The 27,786-nt window shown below is 42.2% G+C and overlaps 1 protein-coding gene across 7 annotated transcripts; it reads right to left on the reverse strand.

Annotated features, from left to right (window-relative positions):
• Positions 1-4,929: 4,929 nt before the first annotated feature.
• On the reverse strand, positions 4,930-27,779 carry ST7L (suppression of tumorigenicity 7 like). 7 transcript variants are annotated; one of them, XR_008440547.1, is made up of 16 exons: positions 27,383-27,779; positions 25,658-25,740; positions 24,538-24,697; positions 23,976-24,030; positions 23,334-23,449; positions 21,375-21,453; positions 20,411-20,565; positions 20,196-20,293; positions 19,668-19,782; positions 17,898-17,970; positions 17,088-17,190; positions 13,816-13,966; positions 13,584-13,676; positions 10,888-11,027; positions 5,679-5,838; positions 4,930-5,457 (listed from the first exon to the last, which is right to left on the reverse strand). XR_008440547.1 is itself a non-coding variant. In XM_053998366.1 (16 exons), exons 1-15 carry the CDS (start codon positions 27,672-27,674, stop codon positions 5,695-5,697), a joined length of 1,767 nt encoding a protein of 588 aa, XP_053854341.1. In that variant the 5' UTR covers positions 27,675-27,775; the 3' UTR covers positions 4,930-5,457; positions 5,679-5,694. The 7 variants fall into 7 exon arrangements, 6 of the variants coding, with proteins under 6 accessions (XP_053854341.1, XP_053854343.1, XP_053854345.1 ...); XM_053998366.1 differs by having other exon boundaries at positions 5,679-5,748; positions 27,383-27,775; XM_053998368.1 differs by lacking the exon at positions 27,383-27,779 and adding an exon at positions 27,102-27,336 and having other exon boundaries at positions 5,679-5,748.
• Between the last annotated feature and the right edge of the window lie 7 nt (positions 27,780-27,786).

The raw sequence follows: 27,786 nt of genomic DNA on the forward strand, positions 1-27,786 counted from the left end.
TACCAGAAAATTATGTCCTTTGTTTTTTGAATTCCTACACACTCAGTTGGGCACATCCCCAGAGCAGGAACCAGCCCACAGCGTTTCTCTTCCCTGCTGTCTGCAGCTCCTGCTGTCCCAAAGCTTCCTACAGAGTTGAGCACCCAAAGCCCCAGGGGAATCCTTTCTCAGTAGGATCACACTTCAGGACATGTGGATGCCCCATCCCCGAAAGTGTTCAAGGCCGGGTTGGACAGGGCAGACTTATTGTGGCATTTGGACTAACATTTGCACAGCCTGTCACGGTCTGTGTGCAAGCTTTCCCATCCCATATTCCTGAAGCCGAGTCACGGAGGGCTGCTCCAGCTAGCAGCAGGGGGGTCACTGCTCTGGAATCACAGCCAGTGAGTCAAGGCAGGAGAATGCAATAGTCACATACTGTGTCACTGTTTTATAACTGATGAAAGCCCACAGCCAAATTAGCAAAAAAGTCAAGAGGTTGTTAAGAGAAGGGCCCAGCCGATGAGGCCGCACTGTGATTGCACAACTCAATGCATCCAGAGTAAAAGGAAAATGTTGCTGGCCAGAAATAACCAAAGGGGGAAGATCCCAACGGAGGAACACGCTCATTGTGGTGGATGCACCCTCAGTGATGCTGTAAGCAAGGGTGTGTTATCTCGCTCTCCCCAATGACCAGACTCACTGAAGATCCCACCACAGAGCACAAAACAGCAGTCGAGGCTGGAAATGAGGAAAATTCCAAGCACATGAGCAGCATCCCTGATCATGGTCTTGTCCCTCCAGTAAGGGCTGGGGTGTGCAGAGCACACCCTGCCAAGGAGGCTCCAGACAGGGAGGAGGCAGCCAGGAGACAGAGCTGGAAACTGAAGCTGCCTTTACTCCCTATCCACCTTTACCGTAAGATGGGTGAATTCAAAGCACAGGACACTGAACACAGAAGCTGACTGTGATTGCTACTGTCATCCTGACTGATTTGTAGATATTTTACCCAAAAGCAGGTGACAACAGCTCATACATCACTTCTGCAGCCATCCTAATTAAATGCAGGCAAGAGGAGTGTCCCTTTAAACAGCAAAACAGGGCAAGCTGGGCACTGCTCAGCAGCAGTGTATGAATGCTGGAGAAGAGGTTTAGACAGGCTATCAGGAAAAGGTTCTCTCCCCAGAGGGTGGTCGGGCACTGAACAGGCTCACCAGGGAATGGTCACGGCCCCTTGGCTGCCAGAGCTCCAGGAGCCCTTGGACAACACTCTTCAGGCATAGGGGGGATCATAGGGGTGTTCTGTGCACGGCCAGGAGCTGGACTTGATCTTTGCAGGTGCCTCCAGCTCCGGCTATTCTGTGATTCCATGAACCCCACTGCCCTCTGCCAAGAGCACAGCACAGGTCACACGTGCTCCTGAGCTGCACAGCTGGGCCCACTCGGACACCTCAGTACAGCCTCACTGGCTCCCAACCACACACCCCTAACGTCAGTGCTTGGGAGGTGCTGCTCCCCTCGCTGTCTCCCCTCTGAGCAGGGGGAAGGGCAATATTAATTTATGTCTGGCCGAGCCCCATACATACATCTCTTTTCCCTAAGGGAGTCTGCTCTCATATTTAACCTCTTCATTCTGCTGGCACTGGAGGTGGATGATGCAGCTTGTGGAGAGGTGCAGGCACTTCCCTCTCCCCCTCCTCCTGGAATCTTCCTCTCATTTGTGGTCCTTGGGATTCACCCAACGTTTCTCAGGAAAAAAAAAAGAGAAAAAGAAAAAAAAAAAAAAGAGGACCTCTAGACAAGTATGCATTTAATAAGCAGTGAGACAAATAAGCTCCAGTTATCCCAGCAGAATTACAACACCAGAGAACAATTTTCTGCATTCCTCTGAAGGCCTGAAGGAACCCAATTGCCTGCTCTCAGGCTAAATAGGTACCAGACACCAAGTGCTCCATAAGCAAACAGAGCCCCCAAAGTGCAAAAATGAAATAAGTAAAAAGCTTCACATTACATATAAACCAGCCGTTTACACCTTGTTATTAATGGTCTCAACTATGACCTTTACACCCTGCCTTGCTCAGAGTCATGGATCTATGAGGCTTGGCACCCTCACAACAATTCCAGGATGAGGAGCAGGGAATAAACTTGCCTAGCCAGTGCTGGAGAGATGCAGGAAGGGAACTGGCCTGTGACAAACCTGCATGGAGAACCACCCCAGGGCCATCTCCATATGAATTTGTCCCCATAACCTCAGTGACCAAGGTGTCTGACAGCATGAAAAGTCCTTTTGCCACATACATACATGCATAAAAGCCACTAACAGGCATCTATTCCAAATTTCAGAAATGAAGGGCTCCCAGTATGGTAAATATGTCAGAGATTACTCCCCAGAATTCTGATGTGATTTATAGCCCACATGAACTAGGGTTGCAATGAACAGACCTTGTTACCCTGAAATATTTATTAGTCTGAACTGCCTCACCTCTGCTGTAGGAGTTTTATTATTCCAACAGTGCCAACAGTCAGTGGAAAGTTTTGCTCTAGCACCCACTGTACCATCATGGTACATTTATATTGAAATGCTCCTACTTCAGTAGCTACATGAAATCAAATAGCCAATAGCATGTAAGCATCAACTTCCAAACACTCCCAAGTCAGACAACATTAGGAAGCTGTTTCAGTAATGTGTTAAATCACATTTGTGTCACCTCTCCAGATGCACATACAATAAACTCCTGATTCACAAAGATCTTCAGACACTTCTCATTAAAGTCAGTGGTAAGACAGGGCAAATTCACACAAGAACTCAGTTGCTTAATTGCTTCACAAACAATAACTTTAATGTGATAACACTTCCTCCTTTCCCACCCCTTCTGTCCTTTTTGGAAAATACTCCTGGAGAAGTCAGAGGTTGGCAGGAAGAAATGCAGCTATGTTCTCTTCCTGGACATCCTGATCAAGAACTAACCTGTCGTGACATGGTGAGACACTGTGAGCACCCAAAACTCCCCAACAAACCAAACTCACCCCAAACTCAAACTCTGCCTAAATGTTCAAAGAGCCTATAATTACCCTGGTTTACAAATACACAGATCCAGGTATAGAAATAAATGCTGATCTTCAAGATTTTACTTTCACTGGCTGAATGAACTGAAAAGTCGAGGAGTCTGTTAATGCCACATAAAGCCTTGTGGAAAAGCTATTGCCATCCCAATGGCTGTAAAGTCACCACAGTTCTTGTTTCAAAGAAGTTACATCAATATTCATCTTGTCCTGAGTCATAATTGTAATTTTTAATCTACATATATATATATATATATATATATATAAATGTATATATACATACACACACACACAACATAATTGATATGATATTACTAAGGCATGGGTCAGGTGTAAGTCTCTGCTCCTAACTGGCAAAGAAACACTTCCCAAAAACATGGACAATCCTGCTGGAAAATTATAGAGAGCACTCTTTCCTCAAGAACTGCTGGCACTTCTAGAGACAGGAAGATTTTCATTACACAGCTTGCTGCCAGCTCTCCTTTCAGAACAAGCCCACCCCCTTTCTGTTACTGTTATGTCAAGGGAGGACAGTGAGAGAAAGCAGCTCTTGGGATGATACATGGGAGGCAGAGCTTCATTTATAACCCCACACAACTGCTGGAAAAGGTTCAACTTTAAAAAGCATTAGGCTGGTTACCTTATGGGCCCCTGCAGACCACGAAGTGAAATCACATGAACACAACAGGCCTATTAATCACCCCAGTGATTCCAAAGTGAGAAACAGCCCCAATGACCAACTGGAGAGAAAGTTGAGAAAATTACATTCTAGTAGTTAGGTAACTCTAAAAACACTGGGAGTATCTTTCTATAGGGTTTCCCTTTTGATTCCTTGATGAATTCAAATAGTTAACCTGGATTTAAGTCCAGTCAACAGAAATATACAGTGAGAGCAAACAATGGCATTTCTACCTAAGCAAGTATGTTTCCCTTCAGAGTTACAAATAAACTACACTTACATGAGATGCAGAGATGCAGAGGTGACTTTCTGCTTCACAGAACTTGGTTTACAAGAAGGATTTGAAAATAAGCAAAAAGAGAAATAATTAATTCTTGATCTTCAGTGTAAGGAGGTATTTTAAGTCAATTCAAATGACTGACGTAGAGATTATTTCAGAGAACACAGTAGGCTACAGCAAGCTTCTTCCATCCAGGATTCAGAAACTGGATTAATTTACACCACCTTTGGAAGAAGCCATCAACGTCACAAACAGTCACAAAGATAGTGGAGATCACACTTGTAAAATCTCCCCAGTTCTTATTGGTAAGTAGATGTGCTTATCTGCAAAAGGCAAGATGATGGGTTTTCATGTGCTCAGAATTAGCATTTATCCACAAGCCTGTGCTATTTTTATCACTTCCCCTTCTAACAAGCCTGGGCTGACATGACTCTGCTTCCCCGATGCCAAGCAGCAGACCTGCGTGCGAAAAAGACTTCTGCTCTAATGGGAGAGTGGAAGTGGAAGTCACACCAATTATCTCAAACCACGTGGCTGCCACAGCCAGCTTTTCACCTCTGCAGTAAATAAACCCCCAGGGCTGGTCTATATGTGAAGCAAATCCTTTGAAGAGTTTTCCACATCTCCATTCTCTTCAAGTCTTCATAACAACAGCGAAACTACTTTAGACTAACACTTGAAGGTTCAGGTACCCCAAGAGACTCCCCTGCAGATATCACAACACATTGGGCAGTTTCAGAAGCCATCCTGTCTTTCAAGATGCCTTGTTTTGAAGAAAAAAAGATGCATAATTACATGAAAAGAAGTAATGTGAAATAGAGGAGTTTACCATCTCCTTGAGTAATGCAAGCTCATGAGAAACAAATCTTTGTTTGCACATTGTAATCTATATTTAACAGACACTTAAGAAGTCAACAAATTCAATGTGTTAAGTAACAACCTTTTAATAAAGAAAGCAGAACCATACTTTGCTGTTAACAAATATTTTGAAAAAGGCTTATGAAATTAAATCTAAGCCAAGTATCTGGTGCATCTGCAGCTGAGAAGGAAGCATCAGTACTCCAAACACCTGGTCAGTTTGCGTATTCTCCTTTCTTACAGAGGAAGTATGAGCTTCCAGTTGTCCAAGTGATTTAGAGAGCAATAAACTATTGCTCAGCAAGACCTATTTTCTTAGATGATTACAGATTAAGGCCAAAGAAGAAATTCACATGTTAAGCACCAACAGCATGGAAGCCGGTCAAGGATATCAGTTTGAAGAGCCCAGATTTCTTCCTTGGCTCCCACCACTGAGGGTCAGCCAACCACCAAGTGAGGCTCATAAGAATAAAATGAAACTGTCACGGAAAATACACTAGCCAGTCACACAAGTCAGCTGATGCCAGGGGCTGGAGAGCAGCAGGTCCTCAATGTGTTCCATAGTGAAGATGAAGGGTGAAAGAAGAGTCCCAAAGCACTGGAAGAAACAGAACACAACAATAAATCAGGTCAGCTTCCAAACCAAGTTCCTTCTGCAGACTCAAGGTAGGAGCAAAAACCACCCAGTGTTTTGCCCTCAGGGCAACAGAATTCCAACCCCTTCACTGCTGATGCCATGAAACAGGCTTGCTGTAAAGGTTAGATACGAATGAAGACCCATGGAGGAAGCCCCAGCTCCAGCCTCTCAGTTCCACTCACCCCTGGCGCAGTCCGTTCAGCTGGAGGCCAGAACGCTGGGAGCACTCACTGGCCACAGCACCCGCAGCACCTGGGCAGAAGCACGAGGGTTAACGTGGCATTCCTCCATACTACAACTCTCTTCCAGCTGCTCAGCACTGTGCCTTCAGGGCTGAACAGACTAGAGAGCAAAGGACAGTGGATTTTCAGAAATCACAGAACTGTTTAGGTTGGAAGGAACCTTAAAGATCACCTGATTTTTTCAATATTCAGGCATAGATTATTTACAGGTCACTGACTCAAATGGAACAGCCCATCCACCAAGACCAGTCTGTGCTTCCAGACGGGATCCATATTCTAGATGCCATCTAAACAGTTCCAGAAGTAAGATTAGGCTAAAACAAATCATGCAAACTCCCCTGCACCTTCTCAACCCATCCCCCAGATATTCCACTGGCACTCAGGTTATCCTTGTGCAAACCCTCATTTCACAAGTTAGCAACAACAGGACTCATTTACTTTGAAAGTTTTACTTTGGCCCTCCTGGCTTCTATCATAACCTCAAATATTACATTAAAAAGGCTTTTAAAACATAACATTCACAGCAGTGTAGGTGCTTTTCCTTGCAGTGGACTTCTTCCCTGCCTGTTAGCGTGTGGCACCTTCACATTAAGTGCATGAGTTAAGATGTAGATTAGCAAGGCAAGAAACCTTTGCCCTTGGCATCGACACTCAGCTCTGACAGGAAACTTCAGGCTTTTTTTCCCTACCAAGTGTAGAACCACTCATTACACATTGGCAGGGAAGTGCACATCTCCAAACTATACACATTTTCTCTTAGATAAGCAAAAGACTCAAGTGTTTATAAATATGAAAAGTTCAGCAGCTGGCTAAAAAGTTAATTCTCCAGTCTCACTTAATGAGCTTTGGGGAAAGTGGTAGGGGGATTTGTTCTTAAAGTAAAGCAGAGTGTCACACAAAACAGGACTTGCCAGACACGGCTCTGCTTTGCCCTATTTTCTGTCCCTAGACGGCCGCCACAGACAAAATGGCAAGGAATTCTCCAACAGGGAGCTAGGGAACAGCCAGAATGAAAAATGTTTTCTCCTAATCTTGCAATCATAAAAATTAGCCAATTTTTAATTTAAATCCCATGACTTCTTTCTTTGTTGTGAAAGTATCAAGCAATCCATCTAAACCACTTTGGAACAGGGACTGTCTTAGGATTTTGTCCAATTCCATGAAAAAGAAAGTTGTTTTCAGTAGGATACAGCAGGAACACTGCTGCACTATTTTTTTCAGTACTTTAATAGTAATTTACACTGTTCTATTCCAGTAACATAAGGTTCCGATGTCAAAGATAGGATTGATCTGCTTGAATTGTCCAGAGCAGCTGTGGCTGCCCCATGCTTGGAAGTGCCCAAGGCCAGGCTGGACAGGGCTTGGAGCACCCTGGGACAGTGGAAGGTGTCCCTGCCCACAGGCAGGAGGTGGAAATGGAGGGGCCTTAAGGTCCCTTCCCACACAAACCATTCCATGACTCTATGAAGGTACGTCCACTGTTTTCAGGACCTTTTGAGATCTGTTTACAGTGCCTGCTATCACTCTGCATCACTGGTGTTCTTTGCAGACTTCTTGGTGTCTTTGTATTGCAGAAGGAATTGTGCAACCTCACATTTGCAAGATGATACACATCCACCCAGTCCTCCATCTATGTAATTATTAAAAAATAAAAATTCATACTGAATGAAAAAACAATCAGAACCTTTTGTCTGCAATTTTGACAGAAGTTGTTTTATCTAGCAGCATTTTTCAGCTTGTTCAGACAGTTCAGATTATCGTCATTTGCGTACCTTCCTCCCTCCTGTCACTTACTGTGAAGAATCTAAACAGCAGCTTCTTCAGAAACAAAGCTGTCTGATGATCAAGAACAGTGTGATTCTCCAAGAGATCAGAAATCTGAATGAAACAAAGAGTGAGGCCCAGGGGAGCACCTGTGCTGGTCCTGCAGCTCCTGTGGATCCTCTGCCACTGCCTGTTCCACTGTCCTCACCGGCACCAACTCATACAGTTATCTCAGGACCTAGAACAGGAATAGGATAGGATTCCTAAAGGAATCCTAGAATAGTTTGGGTTGAAAGGGACCTTAAACATCACCTAATTTCAACACCTTGTCAAGGGCAGGGCCACCTTCCACTATCTCAGGTTGCTCCAAGCCCCATCCAACCTGGCCTTGGACAGTCCAGGGATTCGGCAGCCACAGCTTCCCCGGGCACCTTCACGGGCTCTAACTCCATCAGTAAACGCTCAGTGTTCTGCCAGCACCAGTCCCCAGCACCTGCAGAGCCCCTGAGCCATGCAAGACAGAAATCCCCGTGGCGCCGGCCCCCAGGGCTGGGAGCGCGGGGGCAGCGGCGGCTCCCGCGGCCGGTGCCAGCGCTCCGGCCGCTGCTGATGCTGGATCACACTGTATACATTGGAACTAGCAAATGCTTCCTTGTGATTTTTGGCCACTTGGAATATTTTTAGCAATTTGCCAAGGTTTACCCTGTGATTTATTATGGAGGAAACAAACTCAAGCACTAACAAATGAAAATATGTAAACTCAGACTTTTCAAGTCCATAGAAAGGTATTCAACTTCTTAAACCCCTTCTGAGGCATTTAGCTTGCTGTGGATTCAACTGCTGGAAAAAGAGTTTGATTAAGAAGTAACTGAAATGTAATCTAAGGAGTCACTGCTTGGAGATTTACAGTGAAAAATTCCATATACACAATACTTTCCAATTGCCATTCCCAAAACTGTGTTCTAGGTTTCTTGGAAATTCGAGAGTTGGAAACACATTTTGCATTGCTTTTATCTACAGCCAAAGCACTCCAGATATACCAGCTAGAACTTTATTATCTCAAATTACTATATTTAATAAGTTAAAGAACAGTAAGATGAAAAATACTTGAAGTAATGAAATACATAGGAAAAAATAATTTTAGAAGCCTGAAGTACTGGAATTATTTGAAGATATAATGCTCAATATAACAATTAATAATTGCTTTATTAGGGTATGCTTGAGTGGAAAGGCTGGTATCATTAAATAGAACATAATCTTCCATTTTTGGTATGAAAATTCAAGTAGATGCTACTACTACAGACCTCCAGAAGACAAGAGAATATGTACAAAGTGTTAGCAGCCATCAAAGCATTATCTGTAGTGAAACTACTGAAGCAATCTATTAATTAAAACACAGAATCACAGAATGGTTTGGATTGGAAGGAACCTTTAAAGTCATCTAGTTGCAACACCCCTGTTTGTGAGCAATAAAAACAGAAATTTTACTTTGAAGTTGAGTATCATTGTTTCTTACAAGTTTTCTGAATCCCTCTGAAAACACCAGAAATTGAATCATGAGCACCATCATCTAATAAGTAAAATGTGGAAGAATTTTTATCATTAGAGTATGATTGAGAGTCAACATTAATACCAGCTAAAATAGCAGAATACTGGAAGCCAGTATTTCCTTCTCAGCTGTCAATCTCAAGAGAATAACACAGAATTCCCTTCTTGATCTCAGTACACAATTTCAACTTTTGCTGATAATAAACTGCCACAGAGAGTGTCAAGAGCACCTTTGTCTGTGCCTGCTGCCATTGATTTGGTTGGGGGAATGCTGTGGCAATGCACACTCCTCTTGATCATCTATCTTTTCCGCTAAACAGACACTATCCATCTTTTCCTAAAGAAAATAAACAAAGTAAACACACTGCCAAATGACTAAACCCTGGGAGGTTTTATCCCCACACTGGGATGGTCACTGGACATCCCAACTGCAAAGCCAACTCAATCGTACAAAGTCTTTTCTTTGTCTTGGTTCAAGAAACCCAGCAGAGAGAACTTCACCGAGCAATTCTTTGTTAGCATAACATTTGACCTTGTATCTCTTTGGAAATCATACAACTTTGCTAATGCAGCCCTTACAGAATTAATCAAACAAATAGTTAGCCCCTAGTTACTATGAACCCAGCCAATTATGAGCAGCCCTGAAATCTGTCACTGGCATGTCCAACTACATTCTCCAGCATAAAGATCAACACCACTGTGTGGAAATGAGGCCCCACTCTCCAACCTGCATGACTTGGACACTAGACTGGGCTCACTAGTAAAGCCAACACTTCTAGGAACAAAATATTCTTAAAAAAGAAAGGCTTTCCTCCTGGGTCTCCATTACCTGTCGCATTAAACCACATAGGATGCAAATGTCTTTTACCCTCTATTTTGACTAGCAAAGCCAGAATAAATGATTCCCTTAAAGAGTTCAGAGCTCTTTACTTGCTACTCTGCTCTACTGCACGAGATCCACAGTTCAGTAAAGGCCAAACTTACTGCTTGGAGTAGTTTGAGAAGCTGGAGCAAGAAGCTGTCTATGCACTTTGTTTCTCAGCTCCCAGAATCCAGGGAAAGATGACAAGGTTACAGACAGCAGATGCTAACAAATAAGTAAGGGAAAGAAACCCTAAAAAGAGCAGGGCAGAGAGGGAGAAAAGAGACAGGCACAGAAGGCACCCACAGGAACAGTCATATTTAAGATACATTTAAAGCATCATGCATTATTACCAATGAATCTAACTTCTATCCTTGAAAAGGTACTCAAATGACAGAACTGTGGTCACTGAACACATTCTCCATCTAGTAAATGAAACCAGATGAGATATACAACCACTGGCTGAGCTCCTGAAAGGTTAAGTGACAGCTAAACTCAGTTCTGAATCTGAGTTTACATGCTCTCATCCATTCCATTTACATCATGCTGTAGGTTTTCAATGCTCGCAGAGACCTGTTTGCCTGCAGTTGAGCCTGCCTTTTACTCACTCTGCTTAAAGTCTCCACTCAACAAATTCATCCCCACTGCAGTCGTGCACTTCCACGAGGATAAAATCCATACTCACCACAGTGCTCTGTGGAAAAATTTCTCTGGTGCTGAAATGCTGCTCTCTAACCGTGACAGAGCAAATCAAAGGCAAGGTATGTAATAGTAAGAGTTAATCTCTTGTCAAAGTAGACATTTTGCCCAAATTTCAACATGTGTTTGTCACTACCAAGATTCTTATAAAAGCAGAAAAAATAATTTCTACTCCATAAGCATGAGATTAACTAGAGGCTACTTCATCCTGGACCTCAAAATTCCCCAAAACCCACAAGATACCTTAGCAAGCCCCATGACAGAGCCAGTACTTACAGCTTTTGCAAAAATGACCATCAGCTCAGGGAACTGGTGGGTAAGGAGGGCCAGCATGGCTGAAAAGGAACACAGGCCTGCTGTGAAATGGATGAAAAAGGGAAGTTCCTTCTGGGGGTAAACGGAGACTTCATGAAATGCTGAAAGGAAAAAAATGAAGAATGTTGACATTTGATAATCAAGGACTGCTTTCTGAATTATTCATAGCCTTGTAACTCATTTCTGGACTTTCAGAAGGAAAGACTCCTGCAGCACATCTTAGGTTCCAGTACTTTAACTTCTTAAAAAATTTTCCCTACATCACATGCTTGTTTTCATTATTAATATTCTCGTCCCAGTCTTCTTTTCCACTTGCATGGGCTTTATTTTTGAAGTATTTAATCAGGCTCAGTTTTTGGTACCTACTTTTCTAACAGGGCAGAGGGAACACCTGTAAAGTTCCCAAGCTGCCAAAATTACCCAAACCAACTAAAACAGTTCAGGTGTTTTCAACCCTCTGGAGCTCCAATCCTGAAAAGAACGACACATCTCCACAGCCCATAAGAAGCTGAGCAAGTACCAAACAACCAGCACGCTGTATACACATCTATTTCCTAGTACTGCTTGAAGACTTCTGGTGGTAGACTACAGTAAATCTGTTCAGAGCAGCTGACAGAGCAGACCTCAAAGAAAACAGTGCCAGGACGGGGTTATAAATTCTGTACATAGCAGCTCCTTGCAATTTCCAATCTCTGGTAACAAAATCCAAAGCAGGTGATTAGCCAGGCTAAGGGTGGCATGTGGAGCTTTCAGCACTCACAACACTACTACTGCTCACTCACCGAGGACCTGCTGGGTGAATTTGCAATTACTTACTAGCTCTGGATACCTCCAGCTCTGATTTCTATCTAATGATTTGAGAAGATTTTTATATGAAGAAAAAAATAGTTTCTATAGACGTAAGTAATTATAAAAGGACTGCACTTATTGACAAGCCGTTTGTAAAATCTAACAAAAACGAAAATTATAAATGAGCCTTTATTGGTAAAATGAGAAAATGCAATTGCATGCTTTCTTAAACTGAAGTCTGTGGAGGAAAAGGACACTTTACCCTCCCAGTTACTGCTTCAGAATGCTAGCACGTTAAAGCACCATTAGAAGAATAAACCCAGCAAAAGTGTCTTGTGCTCTTGCAATTCATTAATGGCAAAGTGCTCAGGGTTTGTTTTGGTTTCAATGATATGATTTTGGAGCACAATTACATAGATTATTTGGAGATCCATGTCTAACATCTATCAGAGATGTTAATGGTACCCAGAGATTCATACTCTACAGAAACCCACCTCATTTCTAAAACATGGAGCAATATAATTTAGAAAAGTGTTTAAAAAATAGGAATTAATTCTTTTTGCAGCAGCTTTTCCTACACTGGGAAATTAAAACCAAATTCAAAATAGGTAAAGACAACTAAAGCTAATTCTATACGTTCACAGACATTTGAGAAGCGTTACTCATCAGACCAATCCAGGTTTTTTGAATCATTGATTTGGTCAACATTACTTTAAATAGATAATTTTTTTTTAAATTAAGTGTCAAGATTTCTCAAAGAAGTACTGCAATAAAAGTGTTAAGATGATTTTATTTATAGGTAGTTCTATATTTAAAACAAAACAGGAATGCGTGAGTGATCCTGTTGAAATATCTGTATGTGTTGGTGTTTAATTATGCTGGGAAGTCTACAATTTAGGGTTAGTTGCTAACCAAGGAATTCCTTGTGCAATATCCTGCATAAGTGAGAAATGAGTAATTTAAAGCAGTCTGGGGGCAAATTTAAATTACACATTTTAAATATAACTTCAGGCTTTTAAATAGAAACACGTCTGTGCAGTTTTCCTTTCCACAGCTGTGGTCTCTGTAGGGCTGCTGGTGCTTTTGCAGTAGCCCTTTCCAGTCCCAGGGGAATTGTGTTTCTTCAAGATATAGAAGTTCAACCCCAAAGGAATTCAATTAAGATGTATAATTAACAGCTCAATTCTAATCTAAATTAATGTTATTTTCCTAAATATCATGAGTACAGGCAGTAATGATATAGTCTATTTGTATAAAAAACATGTAGGCTCATCACTGCATAAAGTAACCTTGAAGCAAAGAGCAGCTGGATAAGACTTTCTTTTCAGTATCAAATGTTAGTATAAATCCATAGAAATACATGTAGAAAAAGTTCCAGGAGGCAACCAGCAGACAAACACAGACCACTGAGTTAATGACAGAAAGCAATACACGTTCTATGAAGCTACAGATTAACCAAAGAGTCTCTGTAAGATCACAGACAGGTTTTACTGGATACCCAGTGCAGGACTGCAACCATGGATTGATTCCTTGCTACAACAGCAGTCAAATCCATGAATTCTTTTGAAAGGAATTTTTAACAAATGGTCAACTTTGTTGTTCTCAAGGTTGGCCAGACTCAGTCTGAATGTACCGCACACAGATTTCATCTCTGAAGGACTTGTGTTATTACTGCATCAAGCTGACATTTACCACACACACAAGTCAAGTGCTTCAGGATCTGTTGGGAGGGACATCAACAAATAGTTGAATCCCCTTCACAGGAAGCTCAAACTAAAAAAATCACAGTAAGGTAAATACAGAATACCACAAACTGAATACGTCCTTAGCTTGTGTTTTATTATCATTACTGCTTAGAAACCACTTACTTGGCAACAATTCTCTATCTGCTGTTTCTGTGCAGCTCGGGTAGGGATAGAAAAGATGTCCTTTCTCTAATGGGTATGGGATCATCCTAAATGCTGCAAAAAGGGTGAGTGACATTAGATCTGTAACTGATCAGGCAACCAGCTTCTCATAAAGAGAACCAATCATGTCTGAGGGAGGTAAAGGCAGAGATACTAGTCTACTGTACAGAAAAAAATAAAGGGAGATACTTACTGCCTTCCCATGTGCAGTGCAGTAGATTTAGAGCCCCTTCTATCCTCTTCCAGTGCTGTAGGTGGAAAAAAGCATATGCTACTGCCTCACTGTCCCCTCGCTTCAGAATGTGCTCTGGAGGCAGCACTAGGCTTTTCATTTCTAGTAAATACTGAAAGGAAAAATGGAAAGTACACCTGGTTACACAGAATGCTCCAAAACCTTTGATTGTGAAAAATAATTGATCATTTTAGGCGTAACTGAGCATATAAGGGGCCAGGGCCAGCTTCTACCACACAGCAGCCAGGCTGCACTAAGTGAGAAATGAAAAGAAGCAAAACACACTCCTGTGTATACAACTCTTAAATTAGGCTTTCACACATACAAAAAAAAAAAAAAACAAGAAAAAACATACAGCTTCAGTAAGACAAATAAAAATACATTCTTGTGGAACAGACATTAAGTATAATGCTGCAGGTGCAACACCAATGAGGGACAAATTTAGGCTGATAAAAAATCCCAAACCAACAGTATTTTTGCTCATTACTTCATCACCTAAAGTTTCAGTGTAGGTGGTTGAGAACTTGTTAGCTCTGAAGTATGAGCAGCAAACCTGAAAGTGTCAGGGTGCTAACCAAAAGAAGAATAATAAACCAAACCCAGGGAAATCTTTTCATGTGGTCTTACTGGGCTACCACAAAGTACCTTTGATTTCAGATTTTTTTCAATTTCAGCCCTCTTCCTCCATCAGCAGAAAATCTGATGCTCAGAGGGGTCAAAGAACACAAGGATGAATAATTTCCTATTTCTTTGCAACACAGAACATGCAATTTTTTTAATGTACCACGTTTTCTCATGGTACACTAAAAAAGTCAGGTATTCATTTGAACTTAGCTTTTAAAAACAGATGACTACTTTTCACAAGAATGAAATGACAGCTTCAGCTCTAGTATTTACCTGTAAGCTGTCCTCTCCTACCATATAGTGTCTCATTCAATAACAGCCAAAGTTAATCCACATCTTTGATCAACATAGCTGGTAATTCCTTGGAGTGTCCCCCGAAGTGTAAGAATGCAGCTAACTCACCGATTTATTTCAGCAGATGCCACAAACTATGAGATTATTTACTAATCCAGTTTGAGGACTTAACTTTTCCCATTCAGACTCTTCAAGGAATGTAGGAGGGTTTGTGCTCCAGCCAAATAAAGCACATTTGCTGCCTGGCTAGGTTCTTCTCTCAGTGCCTTGGGCCTGCACTCTGGAGGGTAATATTCTTGCTAATCCTCTCTAATCCTCTTCAATTTTTTTTTTTTTTTTAACACAGTAAAGGATCACTCACACAGCACTGCTGTGGGAAAATGGTCTCAAATATCTGACCCCTGACCCCACTCCTCATGCTCTCCACAGTACCTGCATTTCCATTATGCTAACTGGGAATATAAACCCAGCAGTGGTGGTGAAGCTCCACTGCAGGTATTGCCACAACACACCAATGCTCGACTCCAGGCTTTGGCTCTCTCTGAGCCCATGTTACCACATAAACAGAAAAATTCCAGTCTGGCAGGTTTTCACATCCACGTTGATGCATAAAACAGGGAAGGTGTCAGTACTGAAGGTGTCTCAGTACTGAACTGAAGGTTTTGAAGTCTCTATACACAATAGAAATCTCTATGATATTCAGAAGATGACTGCAAAAGATTGTTTCATAAAGTACCACAATGCAGTTACAGATTCCTAATTTGAAATGGCTTAAGAGGACCACTTTTCTAGCTGGTTCTAACTTTCCAAACAATCCCCAGCCTTGTAAAAGCAGAACAAAGATAAACAATTTATTTTCCTTACGCAAAATGTTACGAACAAAGACAATCACTTTCATCCAATGTGTGAACATAGGGATTTCCTGCTTTACATACTCATTTTTAGTCTATGGGATAGAACAGAGTAGAAATTCAAAGGTCAGATTTTCTTCCCTCTCTGAGATCCACTGGGCAAGTTGCTTCACTTCTCTGCCCTTTTTCACTTGTTTGCTTTGACCATAAACATTTCAGACCTCTGAACAGCCTGCACCCGTAAAATTCTGCTCTGTCATCTAACCAGTTGGTGCCTCGAGGCAATGTTGTAATAAAAAACTCATGAAGAATGGATAGATGCACAATTAGAAGAGAAAATGAAGTTACTGAAACCTGGAATCAGCTTCTGCATTTGTCTGCAGAACTACAGACCATATTTTAACGACAGCATGTTTGAAATGATCTCTAACTTCTTTAAAAAGTTATATGAGGCTCCAGAAGCAACTGGAGGATACCCAAAACAAAAGAACTTTTAGATAAAGATAATGCATTATAATCTTCTGCCCCTAAAGGCAGAGGCTAAAGAAAAATCTGTCTGAGACTGTCTGAAATGAACTTGCTACGCTCTTGATCAGTCATGCAAACAAGCAGCAATTTCTCCCAGCAATTAGCTTCCTCAGTGCACATTCTATTGGATTGGACAGGCAGACAGAACGCAGCGGCCGGATCATTCCAGCCTCCCCAGCAGCAGCCACTGGGGCTCCAGCATCATTTGCAGAGGATTAGACCCTGCACTGAGCCAAGCTCCTGCTTCAAGGTTCATACTGAAAGCATCACTAGTACAGTAAAAAGCAATGCAAAACTTTATTTTCACCCAATGCTCTGTGGAATCTGTGTTTTGATGCCAGACATTAAATTACAGCCTGTGGTGATACAGACTTTTCATCTTGTTTACACGTGGATGAAGAAAATAAGTGACTACAGATCTTTCAATAACCATGGAGCCATGGTTGAAAGCCCAGCAGAATAAAGGGGTTTGGAATACTAGAGTGATTATTGTCTGGAGAACTTAATTTGGCTTTAGGGACTTGGAAGCAGGGTCCTGGAATGAGCTATCTTTAAGGTCCCTTCCAACACAAACCATTCTGTGATTATTTTATGACTTTAAATATCTACATTTATATTTATTAATGTCCACCCTTATTGAGAGTAAAGGGCCTTCAGTAATACATTACTGGATTTTCCAATGAGTTAGGAAATTTAAACTTCAAATTTCTGTGCAAAAAATCCTGTTTGAACATCAGCTATTATTAAAAGAAAAAAAAAATCTGGCTACAGAACATTTATGATATAAATACTAATGGTTTTAACTCCAAAGTGGGAGTTATAACCAAATTCAAGAAAATATGGGGCTAGAAAGGCTCCAATAACAAAATTATATTATAATATGGTATTTTTCAGAATACATTACAAGTGGTCCAAAAGGAAATAAAATACTCTTACCTTTGGAACATGCGGGTTAAATTCCACAGCTCTGTGAATTGCTTCCACAGCATTAATTTCTGCTGTACTAAGTCCTCTCTTGGAGGCGGTTTCTGGGGAGAACCTGAAAGGAAAAACCCACCTTGAACAAAAGTAATAAATAATAAATGCTAACCAAATGTTTATTTGCACTGCAAGCTTAGAGTTCATTAAAAATTGGCTGATTTATCAAGAAAGATAAACAAACCCGTCTAGGAGAAAAATGTTCATGTTAAGTCAGGTATCTTCACTGTTAGCCATGCCCATAACAACATATGAAAATTCATGTTGATCTTTCAGCTTTGACTTTCAGCTCCCTGCTACAGCATCACCTGCTGGGAGGTAGAGCTGGGCTCAGACTGCAGTGAAATGCCAGCATCAACTACCACAAATATCCTGCACCCACCCCAAAAAACAAATCCCAAGCAAAACACTGAAAACAGAATTTACACAAAAGCACTTGGCCAATACATGGGCTTGTGAAAAACATCCTCCCCTCTACTAACTTTATGGATACTTAAATGTAGTTTTAAATTGTATTTTATTACACACACAAATATATGTATATATATAAACACACTCAACTTGCTCTTAGAAATGTAATTGCTACATAATTAGGCATAACCAGGGATGTAAAAAAGACTAAAAAAATTAAATTATCCTTTAATCTAAGCAAAGATTTTTCTACAGATTAGAAGTAATTTTAAAACATAAAGGATCTAGACCTTTTTCCTTCATATTTTACATCAGAACCCAAGATATAGCGTTGTTTTCACACATGTCCTTGCTTACCTTTCTGAAACAGCTCTGGCTTTTAGCAGAGCTGCTGTGTAACATATTGCTGCTGATTTGGGAAGACTGATATCTGTGATAAAATAAAATAATTAAGCTGTAAGATTCTAAGGCAATACAAACATTTTAAACCCACATCCTTTGAGTTAAAGATTTTTTTCTTGGGTATGGGAGACAATGAATTTAACATCTGGAACATTTCAGCTGTGATTAGAAACTTCTAATTTCTTTTTTCTGACAGTCACCAGTCAGTCACAGATTGAAAACTCGAAGTTGTATTTAGGTGATAGTCACCTTTTGTTTCTAAACGTACCAACACATCGAAACCGAATTCAAAGAGAAATGTGCATATAAATACACTTAAGAACAGAATGCATTTCCTGTATTAACCACAAAGACTTAAAGTAAGCTTTTGATCTTCACTTAATTTTGCAACTGTACATTAACACAGTTTTGTACAATACTGAGAAACTGGCCAGAAGCTGACCGCAAAAAATGACATTACAGTCAGGTAGATGAATTTTAACAAAAATGCAATTTCCGTTCTTCTGCAAGCCAAGTTTCAGCTGACAATTACAGATTGGAAGGTTAGCACTCCACAGTGCAAGTTTACTTTAAAAGCAGACAAAGTCTGGGGTCTAATTCCCAAGTACCACGTTGTGTATAGTCAGATGGTTCCTGCTTTTTTTGTAAATCCCGTCCTGAGCCTGTCCATCACTTGCTCCAAGTCTGGCTCTTGTGTCAAGCCAAACGCAGGGGGTGCTGCAGGGAGTTTGAAGTTTGTACTCATTTTTCCAGATGCTCAGAAAAAAATCAGCAATGCTTTACCAAGAAAGTGTCACAATTTCTGGTGTTAACAGAAAGAAGCACTTGGCAAATTGTAAATGGTTTTCATAAAGTAAAAAGAATCCACCCAGAAGAGGATCAAGGAATGGGAGCAGGGTGCTAGGCTGGCCATGTAAAAGTGGCACGGGATATGGGCAAAAATATCATACCTTTGGTTCCCTGAGGCAATAAAGAATTGACATAAGAGAGAACTCAACTTCTGACAATAGCTGTCATAAAATACTGCTATGTCCCTCCACTCCAAAAGTGATTTAAGGCCCTGCTTTGACAGCAGCCTTTTGTACAGTCATGAAGTGGGCACTATCCAGGTGGCAAAACGGAGGGCAATAAAAAATAAGTATATACTTTATTAACCTTTATTTAGACTTACACAATATCCAAAACCTACTAATTGAGACAGAAAGTGAAAGCAAACGACACCATTTGATGCACACCACTGATCTCTGGCAGCAGCGTATTTGCACGCTGCTAATCTCTGACAAGCAACCTCAGTATTACAGAAGCACAAAAGCAAGCCTGGAAGATGACAAAAAGGAAAACTACCTTTTCCAGCTTATTTACATCAATTACTTACAGGGCTATGTGCTGGCTGAAAAAGGCTGATGAATTTAGGCATATCCCGGGATGTAGAAGAGATTAATTAAAATAATCCTTGAATTGAAGCAAGGATTTCTTTACAGATTAGCAATAACTTAAAACACAGAAAGTAATTCATATGCAAGTTAGTTTGCCTAAATTTGACCTCAGCAGTCAAAAGGAGAACTTGACCTGCACTCCACAAGCACCTATTTGTTACTGACAAAGGGAACCTGCTCACCTTGCTGAGGACATGTGTAGACTCCTGCCTGTGGACAGACATCCCTTGCCCACCTCACTTATACTCTTATTCAAAAACACCCACGTTTTCCAACAGGCATCACTTACCATCATACTTGGCTAAAACTGCCTGGACATCTGCATAAGCCTGTAACTCCAGAAGGGCCTCTAGGAGGTTTTCATGGATATTCAGCATACTGAGAAGTGGAAACTCTTTCATCAACTGCAAATCAGTAAAGAGAAATAAATTACATAGAGAATTGCAGTTGAATCACTGAAATACTTAATAGAAATCAGTACAATAATCTAGGGTTTTTTAATGTTCTGTTGTCTCAGTTAGAAACTGGCATGGAAGCAGCATGAAAAGAACTGCATCATTTCATAAAATCACAGAATGGTTTAGGTTAGAAGCACTCAAAACTCATCTCATTCCAACCCCCTGCCATAGCAGAAGGGCAGGGACATCTCCTACTAGACCAGGTTACACAAAGCCCCATTCAATCGTGCAGATTCATGGGAAAATAATTAAATTAGATTAATTATGATGCCTAAAAATGAACTTAAAACCATCAGTTAGGAAAATGTGATTGAAAACAATTGCTAACTCAGTTGTTTTTTTTTTTTACTTTTACTTACATCTCTCATCATTTTTACTGCTTCTCGTATTCTTCCAAGTTTCCTGGCACACATAGCTAGTCTCCTTTTCACATACACCAATACATTGGTGTCTCTTCCTGATTACAAAGACAAAAAAATATTAGTCTATCAGTTTCAATCCTTACCTCTCCTAATTATAGTTTTATATTTCTGCTCACACAAACCCAGGAGTTCATGTGATTCAAAGTCCTTACTCAGCTGTGCTTCATGCTGGGGGCTCTGGGAATGGCAGTTCTGAGATTTTCTGTAAATCATTTCTCCTGCTTTCAGAGCCTGCTTGAAATATTTCTCAGCATCCACAATAGTTGTTGCTTCTTCCTCAGCCAGGAGGACATATGCAGTAGCACAACTGAAATAAGGGAAAAACCTACTAGTTATCTTGAGGGAGGAAGTTTAGTATTTTTATTAAGTGACAGAACTGTTAGAAACGGGAAAGATTCACTTATGTTTAAGATGTAAGCATTGACAGCATTAAAATTCAAAAATACTGACTTGAGTTCAAAGGGAGAGTGACAGGAAAAAAGAAATCTTTTCCATTTTACAGAAAAAAACCACACACACCCTTCCCATCTAGAGCAAAAGCAAAGGAAAAAAAATGTTAAAGCAAGTTAAATTATTCTCCTTGAACCTGTAAAAATGCTCTGTAATTGTCTGGAAAGGTTTTTCTCTTTTTGGTTTGCTTTTTAAAAACCAAGAGGTTTTGAAACATTTTACACAAAAATAACAAGACCACATAGCAAAGCGGATCACAGTTGTGGGTGAAATTCTTTGGTTTATGCTACAGAGTATTTTTAATTCCTTTACAGGAGTGACATCTGTGAATTCCAAATACAGTTCTACCATGATACTATCTCTGAAATACATGATCTTATAGTCTATTAAGGCCATTCCATACCTGAATATAATTTCTCATTTGTTATTGCCACTAACGCAGTAATTTAAGAAAAAAAGCTGCACAAAAGATCTTTTTAGTAGAACAGTTCAGTATTTTAGGGCAATCTACAGCCCTGTGTGCAATTCCCAGGCCAAAGAGTCCCCCTTAAGCACTCAGAACTTTGCTGTAAGTGAATTATTAGATGAAGAAACTGACAGTGTGCTCAGTATCCTTCCAGTTAATCCTTCACACTAGAAATACAGCAACTGAACTTACAAACTTACTCATTGTTCAACTCTAGAGCTTGATATGCTGCTTTAATCCGGGCCTGCGGGTTCCTCTCTCGCCATGCTTTCTGCATAACTGTAGAAAAAACATGGAAAGGCTGGTGAGGGACATGGACACCTTTGAAAGACCTGGGAACCAGCACAGGCAACACTGGCTGCTTGGAGCCAGCTCTAATTAACATTCCCTTCCAGTCTTAAAATCCCTGTTTGCTGTACGATTGTTATAAGGAAGAACAAACAAGTGTTTTAATTTCAGCCTCTTCCTACCACAAGCATCAAATTCCTGCAACAGCTTATTACACCCCAAATTTAGTTTAAGAAAACAACACCACCAGGAAGATTCCTCACTGCCCATTTCAGAACTCCTACACAGAGCACAGAAACAGCTTACATAACCAGGCAGATGTACAATTTCTAAATTGCTACAGATTTTTGGAAACATTTCCCAAGACTTGTTGAAAGCTTGGCAGGAGCAATTGTTAAACACAGGTTTTTGCATAGACCTGCAAATAACTTTAATTTAAGCTTTCAAACAGAACTTCAAAGAAAACAGTGATGGAGTAAGTGGTGTCTTGCACAGGTAGAGTTTTATACTTAAATATTAAGTTGGCCAGAGCAGCTGTGGCTGCCCCTGGATCCCTGGAAGTGTCCAAGGCCAGGCTGGACACTGGGGCTTGGAGTACTCTGAGATAGTGGAAGGTGTCCCTGACCATGGCAGGGACCATGGCATGGAGCTGGATGAGCTTTAAGGTCCCTTCCAACCCAAAACATTCTGGGATTCTGTTCCATGATTATTTTTAGACAACTGTCAGATCATAAAGGGTTAACAATTTCTTTTTAAATTTACAAAGCACATTTGAGTGGCATCACAAGGCAAAGCCAATTCAAGATATACATTTATCAGCTTATTAGAAAGTGTTCTAGGGAACAAGTAAAAAGGGTGAAATGTGAAGTGTCCTTTGAACTACAACTTGAATTCAAAATTATTTCAATGCAATGACTCTAAACCCCTCCCCACCATGCTTCCATTTGGTAAAATTGGAAAACACAAACTGAAAACCAACTTCTAGGAAAACAACACATTCAGAGCTGCCATTTTCTTTGCAGGATTATTAAGTTTCACACTAAAAACCATTTCTGAAAGAACTCAAAAACCTTACATTCACGGAGTTCTATATCTGGCCTATCTCAAGGACGATAAGAAAACTGAAGAATCTATACATGTTTCTTTTGGAACAAAACCTCCTGCTGTCCAGTAAGAATAACGTGGAAAAATATTTGAGTTTTCTTTCGGAAACAAAATATTAGTCTTGGCTCAGCAAGCGAGACAATTCACTCCCTTTTGTGAAATAAAAACACATCTTTCATATCAAACATGTCACAGCCAGCTGACAAGGAACACCTCCGGAATGTGACAAATCGACAATAATTCATACCCACACTGACAATAACCAGGTAAAGAACATTTTCTGCACTAAACATGTGGAACACAAGGAAAAAAATCTGGAGCCTGCACTACTCATTACTAAGGTTTAAATGAGACCGCATTTTGGCTGCTGAGAATATAATCCAGGTTTGCAATGTTGTGTTAATTATTTGAAATGTGTGAGATCTTAAAAAATATCAGGAATCTGACAGCACTGAAGTTGTAGAGAATGCACAACATAAAACAACATCTTTCCACTAAATTTCACTGAACACTAAATTTCAGGGGGCTTGGAGCAGCCTGGTCTACTGGAAGGTGCCCTTGCCCATGGCAGGGGGCGGAACGTGATGGGCTCCCTCCCAACCCAAACCACTCTCTGATCCTCTACATCTATTAAACCTCTTTAGTAGCTGAGAAAGGCTACAGCTTCATAAAATATTTGACATGATAACTTGCACTACTTTCAAGCTCACTAAAAACACACTCTTGACCCTGTCCAACACTTCCTCACCTTACACACACATCAGTACCTGTGTCTGAAGGCCGAAGGGCATCCGTGTCACATGTGAAAAAGGTCTGATGATCTTGAGCAGACAAATTCATGTCATAATAAGTAAGAGGCTCCTTCCCAGTCACCCACATGTACCTAAAACAACAGATTTCAGTAAGAGGCATTCCTAGTAATTAGCAATGCTGATATCAAGGCAATATCTGATGTGCCTAGTGCAGAAAATCTGTAATAAAAGACTAAAGCTGCTAACACAAAGTTTCAAGTGCTACTGTTCAATAATCTGTAAAGTTCTAAACAACTTGGGAACTGGCTTCCTAGAAATTAGCTTTTCCCATGAAGTAACACTAGGAGACGTACAATATAGTTTAATAAAAGAGAATTTAGATTGAAAATCACTGTCTCAACCTCCGAATAAAGTTGGTTTTTTCCTACTTTACTCTCAAAAAGCCCTGATGTTATAGTAATATTTTTGTTCTTAACATTGAAACTGCCAAAGCTTGGCTTGGTGCCTTTTAAACACAGGATTGGTATCAATCACCCCTATAATCTTGCAGGTCTCCAGCTGTCTCCTGACATTACCAGTGCAAGCTCTGTGAAGAAGTCATGTGCATGCCCCTGATTAAATTTAAAAATATGCAGTGGAAAGCAAGATAATTAATACCTGCTATACTCTGCCCCTCGGAAAAGATTGAGAGGATTTCGCCACACTTTGCACTCTGAGGAATAACAAAATAAAAGTATTTTTTAAATAAAAAGCACAGGAAATATTACCTTGACATTAAAATGCAATAATGCAAAAGCAGTTGTGTTTTCAAAAGCTGCTTTAATTTTATGAGTATGCAATCATCATCTTCATAAACTTCTGCTATTCCATAAATATTTTTGCTCCCCAACATTGCTGGGGTACAAAAGCACAGTGCAGGAAGATTAAGCAATGCATGTACACTCATGCAATATTTATATTGCACATATTTAGAACAGTAAATAACTAATGCTACTGAAACAGTTTTAGCTAAATGTATAACATTTTCTAAATCATATCATTTACAGTGAATGGTTTAGAGTGAAAAACCATTATTATTTAGTTTATTTTTACCACTAGTAACAAAACACTTTGTAAGATGTAGGCTTTGTCCATTTTTTACAAGCACTAATGCAGAGCCAAAGCTATTAAAAGCCACGTCAAAGCTTAAGGAAAGCTCCTGGGACACATCAGAAATCACCTGGCATGTTCTGCCTGCTGGTCTCATTCTCCCCTGCCGAGAAAGCTGCTGGGGCTGGGGGGCTGCTCTCTGCACCCCCAATGAGGGGCCTCAAATGGCTCACAGAAACCTGCTCGATGAAAGACGTGCCATATTTTCGGAAGTGCCACCACTCAAACACCTGTCACAGGAGAAAAAAAGCACCAGAAAGTTCCTTAGGGACACCCTCACAGCAAACATGAGGGACAAAGAACGTTCACAGCGAGTACGTCCCCTTGCAAATGACCAGGGATGGAACTAATCTCCAGACAGAGAAACACTAATGACCTAGTTTGGCCTGTCTTGTCATGCAGGATCACTCACAGAACATGAAAGAGACTGGAAAAAAAAAGCAGCAAAATTTTAGTCAAATGTTATATTCCTCCCTCCCAAAGTCATTAGGGTAACTCAAAAACCCTTTCAGAAGTACCTGTATAGGGAAAACTGTGAACAGAGGCAAAAAACCATTATATCCTCTTTTCTGGTGAGGATATTTCAAGCTGTAGCCCTACCTGTAGTACCAAATTTGTAGTATTCAACACAGGTGTAGTTTTTTCATTTCACAAAAATAATCTAAAAGAATAAAGGATAAAATGGCCCATTAAACTGAGATGCGCTGCTAACCAGAGAGAGGCTAACAAAGAGACGAGGCTAAGTTAACAGCAATGACAGCCACTTAGCAGAAATTCTGGGCCAAAAATATTACCAACTCTTTCTGAAGCTATTTAAAATACCTGTTTATCACAAGCCCTCAAGGACGACACCAAACTCCCAGGCCTGGCCCAAGCTGGATCCTGTGCCTGGATCAGGCACTGCCCTCCTCTCTCTGGTGACCAGTGACAGGCCCCAGGGGAGCAGCTGGAGCTCTGTCAGGGGAGTTAAACCATTCCAGCATTCTGCACAAGTTATTTCCTCAGACTCATACAGTCCCAACAAACAACACACACAGCAAAAGAGTTGCAACAATACGTCAGAGAAGTTCCTTCCCAGCACAAAGGCACCCTCTAGAGTCTGATATTCATTCCCTTTACCCCTCATAAAGTCATCTGAGAGGCGCTAAGTTGTTTTAAAAAAAAAAAAAAAAAAGAAGTGGAATACTTACAAATATCAGTCCAGATATAAAAGATGAAGTTACTGTAAGGGCAAAGTAGAATTTTGGAGTCAAAGTGCTTAAGAACATGGTCACTGTTAAGAGAAACAAAACCAAAAACTTAATAAGTAGAACTGAAAAAGATAAATAGCTTGTCTATTAAAGAATGCCAAATATCATGCAAATACATAGTACACTATAGCCCTAGTAGCTTTATAATGCTACGCTGTTAGGGGAATCCTCACCATGTATTATTTTGTTTGTATCTACCTGTGACAGCCAATTTTTATATCCCACCAAAAAAAAAAAAAAAAAAAAATCATTCCACATTTCTAGACAAAGCATCTTATGGTTTCATCCATACAGTGGCTGGTGAACCACAACAAGCCAATTTAATATATTATTTCACTTTAAGGCAACATCATCTGTTCTGATGCAAATTTGTATTCAGGGCTAACATACATTTTCCACAGAGCTCTCCCTCCTGCTATCGAGAGCATAATGCAGAGAATGCAATTATCTAGTGGTGCTCTGACCATTGTTTGGACTCAAACTGCACATCAGCCTTGTCACCTGCCACCAGCACAGGCTGGACAGGGCAGTGGCGGCCAGGGCAGGGCTCCAGCCTGACAGAGCCCCAGGTGGGAGCACGTAGCAGCACTGGGGCAGTGCCTTGGCTACTTTCAGCTGCCCCAGACTGCCCGGTCCTCGGCCGTGTCCCTAAGCCTGGGGTTAGGTGACAAGCTCAGTGTCACCGAGCGAAGGTGGAATGCACAACCTGCCCATAGGCACGGCTGGGACAGGCTCACAGAATGACACTATCAATTAGTTTGGAAAAGACCTTATCGAGTCCAACCTGTGACCAATCCCCACGCTGTCAACAAGAGCAGAGCACCGAGCGCCAGGTCCAGTTGCTCCCTGAGTACCACGATGGGTGGGGACTCTACCACCTCCCTGGGCAGCCCACTCCAAAGCCTGAGCACCCTTTCATGAAGAAATTCCGCCTGATGTCCAGCCTGAACTTCCCCTGGCACAGCCTGAGGCCGTTCCCTCTCCTCCTGTCCCTGTTCCCTGGAGCAGAGCCCGACCCCCCCGGCTGTGCCCTCCTGTCAGGAGCTGTGCAGAGACACAGGGTCCCCCCTGAGCCTCCTTTTCTCCAGGCTGAGCCCCTTCCAGCTCCCTCAGCCGTTCCTGTTGCCCCAGAGCCGTCTCTTTCTCTGGACAGGCTCCAGCCCCTCAGCGCTCCTCCGGAACGGGTCCCAGATGCGGACACGCGCGCGGAGCCGCCCGCCAGCGCGCAGCACAGCGGGACAATCCCGCCCTGGTGCCGCCCGATTCCCGGTACAGCCCGGATACAGCTCGGGACGGCCGGGCCGAGCCTGCCCTGCCCGCACGCCCGGCTCCACCGGCAGCGTCCGCCTCCCCCCGGCGCGCCGTCCGCCCCTGCCGCCCTCACCGGCCGCCAGGCCGTCCCGGAGGCGCACCGGCACCCGCAGCACCGCGTACAGGAGCCCGAGCCCGGCGGCCACGGCCAGGAACCCGCGGGCCCAGGGCGTCGCAGCCCGCCGCCGCAGCTGCTCCCAACGCCGGAACGCCGAGGCCGCCGCGGGGCACGGCGGCCCCCGGCCGCTGCCACCGCTGCCGCTGCCCTCCGCCATCACCGCCGGCGGGGCACGCCGGGACAGGGGCGGGACAAGCTCCGGGGCGGGGCTCCGCCAGCGCCGGCAGCCCGCTCACCGAGCCCATCGCTGCTGCTCCAGGGCGAAACGCGGACCGATCGTCCCCCACACCACAGCCGTGGTCCCCGGAGGCTCCGGGGCGCGGCAGGTCTGCCAGCGCCGCGTTCCCGGTAGCGAAAATCCTGCCCGTTCCTGTGATGGTGGCAGCATGGCGTCTGCCCGCAGCTAAGATGGCGGCGGCCGCGCTTCCGGTCTACGGCTCCCGGCCGTCTCAGCCCCCGGGGCACACCGGGACAGCGCCGGGACGAGCAGGGCGGGGTTCCTGTGGACAGCCTGTTTGTCGAGCCCATCACCGCTGCTCCGCCCGAGCATATCCCACACGATGAGCGGGAGCCTAAATGGCTCTGGGAGACGGCGGTTCTGTCAGCCGGTACCGCGAGAACCCACCCGTTTCTACGATGG

Source organism: Vidua macroura, chromosome 24 (assembly GCF_024509145.1).
Source record: "Vidua macroura isolate BioBank_ID:100142 chromosome 24, ASM2450914v1, whole genome shotgun sequence".
In the NCBI taxonomy this organism is placed as follows: Eukaryota; Metazoa; Chordata; class Aves; order Passeriformes; family Viduidae; genus Vidua; species Vidua macroura.